The sequence below is a fragment of the Salvelinus fontinalis genome, chromosome 26 (genome assembly GCF_029448725.1).
Source record: "Salvelinus fontinalis isolate EN_2023a chromosome 26, ASM2944872v1, whole genome shotgun sequence".
NCBI lineage: Eukaryota > Metazoa > Chordata > Actinopteri > Salmoniformes > Salmonidae > Salvelinus > Salvelinus fontinalis.
Genome location: NC_074690.1, coordinates 26,938,132 through 26,947,918, shown reverse-complemented (window position 1 = coordinate 26,947,918; position 9,787 = coordinate 26,938,132). Strand labels below are relative to the sequence as shown.

General features: G+C 41.0%; 1 protein-coding gene across 1 annotated transcript in view; it reads right to left on the bottom strand.

Moving 5' to 3' along the window:
- Nucleotides 1-4,037: 4,037 nt before the first annotated feature.
- The window catches only part of LOC129824026 (protein patched homolog 1), a 33,891-nt gene continuing 28,141 nt past the window's right edge, over nt 4,038-9,787 (bottom strand). The window contains exons 18-20 of the mRNA XM_055883295.1: nt 7,403-7,772; nt 6,739-7,264; nt 4,038-6,537 (exon numbers count right to left, since the gene is read on the bottom strand). Coding sequence (XP_055739270.1) covers nt 6,503-6,537; nt 6,739-7,264; nt 7,403-7,772 — 931 coding nt within the window. The 3' untranslated portion in view covers nt 4,038-6,502. The remainder of the gene's footprint in view (nt 6,538-6,738; nt 7,265-7,402; nt 7,773-9,787) is intronic.

Below are 9,787 nucleotides of genomic sequence, written 5' to 3'. Positions count from 1 at the left end.
GCAGTGCCATATCAACCCCCACCATCAGCCTGCTGCTTTCTGTTGAAGCATACGTCACGGAGGTCCACAGTAAGAGGCAGTTAAGGTTACGTCAGTACCAAAAGTTTCCGGGCTTCCCAACGGAAGCTGTGAAACATGTCCCCTAGACCTCCAGTGTCGTTAAAAAAAATAAACAAAAATAACTAGGCTTTGAAGTTGTCTGGAAAAACGTTGTATCTAAATTAACTTGTTAAAACTAATGCCATCGAAACCCATAAAAATCAAAACATGTTTATCTTTTATCCCCTAGTTTGGATTGTTAGAAACACATACAGTAGTTCTAAATGCATCCAGCCATGCATTTTTTAAGCATCACTTATGCCATGCGTTATAGTTCATTAACCCCTAAAACAAAAACAATCATTTTCAAGGACTGTGTTTAAACTGATGTCAGATTACTTTAAAACAAAGTTGTAATGTTTGCAGCATTATCTTTATGAGTAATATCTCAACCACTTGTGTCATCACAAACACAATTACAATGTAATAATTCCTGTGGGAAAATCCAGGTTCACGTCAACCATCAGGTGAAGCTAGATTTGTGAGGGTGAGAGTGACTCCTGGGTTGGAGAGAGAGCCCCTTAGGTTACAGGCTGCCTGGACACTGAAGTGTAGAATTGTAAACCAGGATTTGAGGTAAACCAAACTGTGTCACACAGTCACACAGCCCTGAGCCCTCCATTGGGCCGATTGAGACCCGACTTAATTCCCTTTTGATGCACTTTTCTCTCTATTCGTATTCTGACCTTCAAAATCACTAGCCTATGTCAATCTACTATCCCGCAAGTTTACCTATTCTATTGGTCAGCTTGTACATGTCGAGAAAGAAATATAGTATTACAAACACTCTGGGACAGTTGTGGGTTGATAGATCCCAAATGCATACAACCAGTAGGCCTAGGCTACATAAAAAAACGTTATTATTTCTTCACATTATAAGCACAGCAATGCGCACAAGGCAGTAGGCTACGCACAAATGTTATTTTCATAATTGAATTAGCGGGATTTTCAAAAGCGCACTGCACATGCAAGCTGTTTCATGTGACAGGGATTCAAAAGGGCCCCACACATCCAAGCAGTTTCATGTGACAGAGATGAAAATATATTTTTAGAAATTTAGAAAGAGGGAAGCTCTAATATGCATTATACAACAACTAGCAAGGGTTGCTAATATGACTAAGATTCTGACATTGGCTACTGGACAATAAAAGAAAGTTGATATAAAATAATTGCCTCCACGGATACTGTATTCTGATTTTTTTTAGCCTACTTTGAAGCAAGGTAAGACATGCCTCATAATATGTAGTAAAACATTCACGTTTCAAACAATTAAGTATATGTTTTCAAAATGCATACTGCCTCCAGCTCATTGCAAAGTGGTGTATGACGCGCTGATAAAACCTGTCTTGCAGTCGCTGTTTTAAATGCTGTAGCAGCAGCTCTCGCGCTCTCTGAAAGATTTTCCGCTCAAAGGCTCTGTACCTATATGCTGTACAAGTGATCAATACCATACATAACGAATATACTGTCAACACTCGACAATTTAATTCCACTAAATTATGCAAATGTACCTATAGACCAATCAGCATGACCAGTCAAATGATTTACATCGACTGGTATTTCAATCAACGAATAGGCTAAAAAACATGATTTCTTCTTCTCCCGGACAATAGACCAGCGCCAATTTTATTTTTCGCTTTTCTATTTTCTATCAGCCAAAAGCCAGCTATTACCGGCTAACGGAAACCCTGGTCTACAGATACGCCATATTCTGACCTACACTCAATTCCCTCATTATTCGACCAGTTTTACACGCGATCAAACGATGAATAAGGTCGAGCAACCTGTTGGTTCCAAGTGGAACAACATCTACTTTATTTTTTCAAATAGAAATAACACTGTAATTTACTTTATAAGAGCCATTGATAAGATCTACATACATTAGTTAGCCGTTTGGATAAGGATAGATATAAATTACAATTGTTTTTCATTTTACCTTATGATCGCTGGAGACATGTGAAACCAGTCACATGGCAGCAAACTGAAGCATATCAGCTTTTCACTGTAAAGTTTATGAAATGCTGGCCGGGATGAAATTTGGAGACCCAAGTAGGCCTCTGTAGCCATGCGCAAATATAGTGCTAAAACTACCGAGTTGATTTATGATTCATAGAATGTTTTAATTATATTCCCCAACTTTTCACTGTATTGTTTACAATTTGTATCATGTTAAATATTAGCCACTATCTGTAGCCACCGTAAGTTTTGCCCTCATAAATTTATAACTGTCACTTTAGTGTTAGTTTCCTTATTGCATCATTATATTACATTGTTAGTTTACCTTTCATTCCTCTGTCATGTTCGTGTGGTTGTTTGTAAGGATCGCTAGCCGTAGTAGATAATATTAGGCTAACGTATTACAAGTTGTGCAATAATTTGGGACATGCAGCCTATTTGAATAATTAGGGAACGCAGACCAGTATAAACCTGGAGCCTGGCGCATGGTTCACAATGACTGGACCGTTATCATCACAGTTCCATGATTAGTGAGGTTGATTAGGGGAGATTTATAGGACTACTGTTCAACCCCTATTGTACACTTTTCTCACCTTCCAATATTTCAGGCATTGAACAACTGAATATGGCATCTTTCAGGATTTTTTCATCACCAATATATTTTGTGCATAAACGCTTTCCAAATTGATCCCTAATATTCTGAACCATTCTCTCCATATATTTTAGTGAGTCTGTGGAGAAAACTCAAATTAAAGGTACACCAAATTTAAAGAGATGGCTTTATAGAAATGTACTGAAAACACTATTGAATGAAATCTCCACGAGAAAATTGATCGGTTCATTGCAAAGATTGGCTAGCTGAAGTTTGAGTATTTGTCAGGGCAACAGAAGGGGGAAATAGTGTGAAGGCTCTGTTCAATCTGTATGACGGAAATTCCAGATTACAGCGTGATTGAAATTTAAAGGCAATGTTCCCATGTAAACGGAGACGGCAATCAGGGTAAACGCTGCATAGACTCAATTGGAACGCTGCATAGATTCAATTGGAACGCTGCATTGACTCAATTGAATTTTTTTAAAACAAATTTCACCTTTATTTAACCAGGTAGGCTAGTTGAGAACAAGTTCTCATTTGCAACTGCGACCTGGCCAAGATAAAGCATAGCAGTGTGAACAGACAACAACACAGAGTTACACATGGAGTAAACAATAAACAAGTCAATAACATGGTAGAAAAAAGAGAATCTATATACAATGTGTGCAAAAGGCATGAGGTAGGCAATAAATCGAATAATTACAATTATTAGCTGCATAGGCTCAATTGGTACGCTGCATAGGCTCAATTGATACGCTGCATAGGCTCAATTGGAACGCTGCATAGGCTCAATTGGAATTTACCTTTACATTTCTATCACACAATTAAATGCTTCAGCGATACAGATTTAACAGAGCCCTTCCTCCATGACCAAATCATAATTTGTATATAACTTGGCTTGAGGTTAAAAACGTCCTCCAGTGATTTTTGAACTTTTCCTCTTAAAAGGTGATATCCCACATGTTTTGAGGAAAATAATGTTTTTTTTGAGAACTGCAAACTTCAAGGAGTAGGGCATTGAAGGAGTTGGTCCTATGGAAATTTGTAATGTCATCGCGAATGAAAAGGTGAAAAGGAGGCTGGAGTGAAGAAAATTAAAGAAAATTATTGACTAAAGATAAGACAGCAGGTCAGGATTGTGTCCACTACTTGTGTCACAATAAGGTTGATGGAATGAGTTTTGGAGACACAATCTTAAATATTTGTTATTTGATGAGCTTCTCAACAATGTGCCCTGTAGAACTTGTGGAGGTCAGCAGGGCTATTAAACAGGACTGTGTATTTACCCAGCAAACAGATCTGTCACCAACAAGTTGTAAGATGACATAGGGAGGTGATAAAGCTGTTGACTGTGTTAATAGATAATAACAGGAAAAAACACGCCGAGTTCATTTAGAAAATACTTTTTTTTTTCATTTGAATTTATTTTGTTAGTTCAATTCCTATAGAAGGTGAGGGAAAATAATGGTCACACAAGGGTTTTCTTGAGCATAGTTTTCGGAAGTCACAGTGTTTTAGACATCGACAAAAAGAGTAATAACACTTCAATTCATTACATGAAGAAGGAAAGGCGAGGAAACTAAATATGGTGGACAGTGTCTGCCACACCTCTCCTTCATTTTCAAGTGAACCCTTCTCTCCAAAAAACAAAAATAAAACATAGGGTCTGTCTGAAACCCCCTCTACTCATTGTGGACAACCCCCTCCCCCTTCCCAAAAATAAAACATAGGGTCTGTCTGAAACCCCCTCTACTCATTGTGGACAACCCCCTCCCCCTTCCCAAAAATAAAACACAGGGTCTGTCTGAAACCCCCTCTACTCATTGTGGACAACCCCCCCTCCCAAAAATAAAAGCAAACAAACAAAAACAACTGCAACAATAGATATAATTATATATAATATATATTTACTCTTTAAAAATAGAACTTCAGTCTAGTGACTAACATCTGTACAAACTACAAAAATAAAATTTGTATATAAATAATTTATATGGCATGTCATACATTTGAAATAAAACTACAACACTATGCAGAACCCCCAACCCCTACCCTAGCACTCCTATAACTTACACCCTCATCTATTTCTGTATTGAAGCAGTGAATGAATGTCGGTTGTACTTGAAACATATATTTTTTTGTTTACTTCCAGAATGCACAGTAGCTACTTTATTTTTCTTTCATAACTCTATGTACAAAAGAAACCCAAGCTGACACTTAAATCTATTACATTTCCCTGCATTTAAATTGGCAGTGATGTGACCAACTGAACGACCAACTTTGACCATAATACAAAGGTAAAAAATGAAATCACAAAATCACTGAAATGCTGGCTTGCATGAGGCCTACACAAACTAGAGAGAGAGAGCGAGAGAGAGACAGGGGAAGAGCATGTGACTGCACAGACTTCCTCCATGACACAGGAAGTGGGTCTTGGAGTAGTCATCCTGTTCAAAATGCACTACCTAGTCAACAATTGCACAAGGTTGAAATAATGTTTACCACAACCATAAAGCAGCCCAAAAAATGTAAAACATATATTTTTTCCCTTTGCATTTGATTTAAATTCCCTTTCAGAATAAGATTGGGGAAACAACCAGCATTTGTCAAATATTACCCCCTAGACCCCAGTTAAGTTGGAGGACAAGGGGGGTGACAAAGTTGACCTTACCCAATGTACAGCTTAGATAAACTCAGGAAAGAAATAAAACACTTAACAGCTCCTTCAAGTAATAAAACATGTAGACTGCAAAATATCAACGAGACAATGAAAATAATGCAACATGCCAGTGAGCTGGGACACAATGAACATAATGTAACATGCCAGTGAGCTGGGACACAATGAACATAATGTAACATGCCAGTGAGCTGGGACACAATGAATGATGCTCAAGAAACTTCAACCCAAAGTGACACAAGTCAAGTTGCTGACTGCACACAGACTTACAGAGCTACAGGTTAATTGAAATGGACAAATAAATGGTAATATCTTAATGTACTGTCTGAACACAGGCATTATTCTGGATGAACAGCCCATGTATTATGGAAGAAGCCAAAGTGGGAGATTCTATTGTTTTGCTAAGTCTGTACATCATGTCACATTAGTAAATGAAGTACATATCTGGGGATTCTAAACGCAAAATAAAAACAGTGAAATTATGCTCTCAAACAAACACGACATATATCATATTTATGTCTAACTTTGAATATATATATACTGCGCTTATGCATTTCAAGAGGGAAGGTGTTGTGAAGGCACAATGGTTATTGTTAGAAGGAAAAAAGTATTTACTGAGCTTGTTTGTATTTATACAGTGCAATCATTATGATCATTATGTGTTGCAGAGCTTAATCAATAAGACGCCCTCCACCATCAGCGTAAGAACATCTAGAACCTCTAAAATGATTTCTCAACTTAGATCGGGGGAGGGGGTACTGCAAATCATTTCCATTTTTTGAAGTGTAGCAGCAAAAAAACAAACACAATAACCTAATATCTTAACGTCTCACTTTTCTGAACTTTTTTACATATAGCACATCTTCTTAATCTATACAAAGGGAGGAAACCCCCCCCCAAATCATGTTATACATCCGAGTTTTACACAAGAGAATACCCAAGTTATACAGTACTCTTTTAAATAGTTGTTTCCCTCTATTTAGTATTAAAATATATATTCATAAATTTATATATTCTTAAAATGACCTTTTTTAATATCTTTAAAAATAAATCCTCGTCTGTGTGAGGTCTATGTACAGTTGAAAGTGAAAGGGCTGGGTATCGGGAGCTCCCAAGTGAGAGGCTGCCAGCCAGAGATGGATTCCAGACATAGGGGGCAGGGTGGGGTAGCAGGGTGTCTAGTAATCTTTGGCTGCCTGGATCCGTGGGCCAACTGGAACACAAGAATGAAGAAAGAGGACAGTGAGAACCATTGTTGAACAGCAGTCATAACTGCACACACAGAGACATACACAGACAGTGTATGAACAGAATGCTAATGTAAAAATGTGCTAATATAGCCTAATGTTGATCTACCATAAAATTAAAAGTCCAAGTATGTAAAATGGTGTTTTAGCTTCAGCATGAGACTCACCTTGTGCCTGGTTCGCCTGATGCTGGTTCTGTACAGATTCCAGGTCTTCAACCTCCAAGGATACACGCTTGGAAGATTGGGTAGCTTTCCCACAAGATTGTGAAGTCCTCTTAATGTCCTCAAAACAGTCTGATTCACTGTCCACGTAGCCCTCGTGCATGTACCCATGGTAGGCCCTCGGCAAGCTGGGGTGCACAGCCACAGTCACAGAGGCTGTGGCCGTAACCATGGTAGTAACAGCACTACTGGGCGCGGTACCGCCATTATAGGCCGGCATCTTAGTCCTGTTCTGATGAGGCCCTCTGTTGGTCTGAGACCTGGGACCACAGTGATTAGTCCTCTCAGGACCCTGGGTCCTGTCACTGGGTAAATGTTGCCTCCTGGGTCCCTGGTCAGATTTGTAATCATGTTTGTTATCCCACTGCGTGAGTTGAGAGCTGACCGAAGTCACCGCATTCAGAGAAGACTCATTTAAGAGATCTTTCTGAGGGGTTACGGTCGGGCCCTCTTTGAACGGTTTCACCACCTGGAAAAGCAGAACGATAATAGGCATGATAGATTACAATCATGATTTTCATTGTTAATAACAATGCAATGCACATATCATACTGTATTTGGGCAGTATCATGTATGAAGTAGCAACTATACAGTGGTGCTATCGTACCGTGAGTTTGGGGAAGCTGGGGTTCTTGCTGTCCTCCAGTAGTATATGAGAGGTAGGAGGGGTGATGTAAGGACTGCAGTCACAGTACTTATACTCCTCCCCAATTCCTGATGTGGTAGTCGTTTCAGAGTAATACTCAGAGTCCGACGACTCTGAGAAGGCCTGTTGTCGTGGGCCCTGTCCTCCGTAGTAGCCGTGGTGGGTCATGGGAGGGGGGAGGGGCTCCGGCGATGGGGTGGGCAGGCAGCTGCCGTTGTCGGCCGGGGTGACCTCCGGGGGTGGGCCCATGAGGGAGAGCAGCACGGGCAGCAGCACCAGTCCATTCAGGATCCCCAGCACGGTCAGAATAGCCAGCACCGCGAAGAAGTACCTGGAACACAACCAACACAGAAAGAACATTTAGTCACCAAGGCTCCTTCTCAGCGCCACGAGCACTCAGGGACAATAGTAAACAGGTGACATGAGGACACACTGGAAGGGAGAACATTGCAGAACTGGGGGTAGATAGAATCAGACCACGTCCCTCAAGCCCTATGTTTGCCTCTACTTTCCTCATTATTTTTCATTCCCTTTCTCCCCCTTCCCCTCGATTTCCTCTCTCCCTCTGTCCGTCCCTCTTTACTACTGGCAACTTGACAAGTTGGAAGAAAATTCCTGGGCTCCATCTTCTCCCTCTGGGAGCCCTCATCTATCTACAGCACTGCCACTTCCTGAAAATATGTGTTTACATTAGCCAGCAGATCCTACACGTCAGAAACGCTAGGGCCCTCCCTCCCCTGTCTGACTGCAGGCTGGGGAGAAGAAACGTGCCCCTCCTGGCCTCCGAGCTGCTGCTGCCGCTGCTGCTAATGTCATTTTGCCTTTAACAACTTAATATCCAAAGTCATTGAGCTCCAATTTCAGTGTGGCGAGGGCAAGGCACCTCTATGTTTATACTGGGCTGGCCAGTGGAGCCTGCCTGCTCATCCTGCCTGCCGAGCCGCCTGCCTACGTCAGCCAAATCACATTACACCTCACAGACACTACATGAGAGAGATAGACAAGGCCTGCTGTTTGGATGTGTCCCAGAGCTACTATTCTTCCTATCCTGTTTTGTATTCAACGTCACTGCTGATTAGTGTGTGGAGTGGGCCACACATGATAGTAGAGATACAGGTAGTGTACATACAGTCAGTGTCCCTTTGTAATAAGAACAGAGAGGAAACCATATACTCAGTCTGGTATCTGAAGAGAACCAGAGTGGATGGGAAGCTGCTCTGGAAAAAAATGGTGTTTGTGTATTAAGGGCAGGGGGTAAATCAGATTCTCAACATGCTCCAACTAAAACAGCCTTTGATGCTCCCAATGCTGTTGAGAGCCTCGTCTTTGTCTCTCTTGGAATTGTATGGAGCTGTTGTGGTTCCTAGCTCTGCCCTAAATGGTTGCGTGGTGAATGGTACTCTATAATGGGCTACAGAGCTGTGAGGTTGCCTGGGTTTCTGTGAGCCTCTCTGTGCTCTGAGGGAGGGCTGAGGTTGCCACAAGAAAGAGCGCATGAGAAAATTAGAGAGCACTCCACTTAAACACTAACAGAAAACAGAGAGCTCAGCTCTTTTAACTGCGGTCCAGACTTAAAGAGGTAAGAAAAAGAGAGTGGATTATGAAAAACAAGGACAAGGATAATAGCATTCTGGAACTTTCGTTCATCCCCGCCCCGACTCTACCACACCGGCTTCGTTCGTGTCACACCTCAGAAGGGAAGGTCATTCTTAAAGTTTGGTATAGCACTTGACTTTATTTGACCTTGTGCTCCTATTGCACTCTCCCATTTACTCTTCTACTATCCCTATGTCTGTATCTTTAACAAGGCAAATGGAGGCCTCTCTGTTTTACTCTGAGAATCTATCCCTCAACTTAACCTGTTATGACCAAATACTTCACCAAACATTTCAGTTCAGTCTTCTCAACCATGACCGACTTCAAAAAGACACACACGTGACTGGTCACTTCTTATGCCCCTGAAAGTAGTTTCAAATGAAAACACACATACCCTAAGGAAGAGTAGAAAACCAGATGAAACAGAAACCACCATCTCTGTTCACCTCTAGTTACCGTCCAACTCAACTCGTTAGATACTCGTTAGATACAACCACTCACTATAATAACTATCCTGCATCTGGGAAAAGGCAACAAAAAAAAGTCACTTGTTTATTTTACTAAGTCAACATTCCGAAAGTGGAGCTTGATTTATTTAAGGGGTAAAAGAAAGAGAGAGTACCTAAACTATCCACGGGCCTGGTTGGGTTAGACCTCCAGAGAAGACCTAGTGTTAGGAATTCTGTTGTTTATATAAACTGTAATCTTTTCCATTCGGAGTCAGGGGTTGGAAAGGGTGTCTCCTTTGGA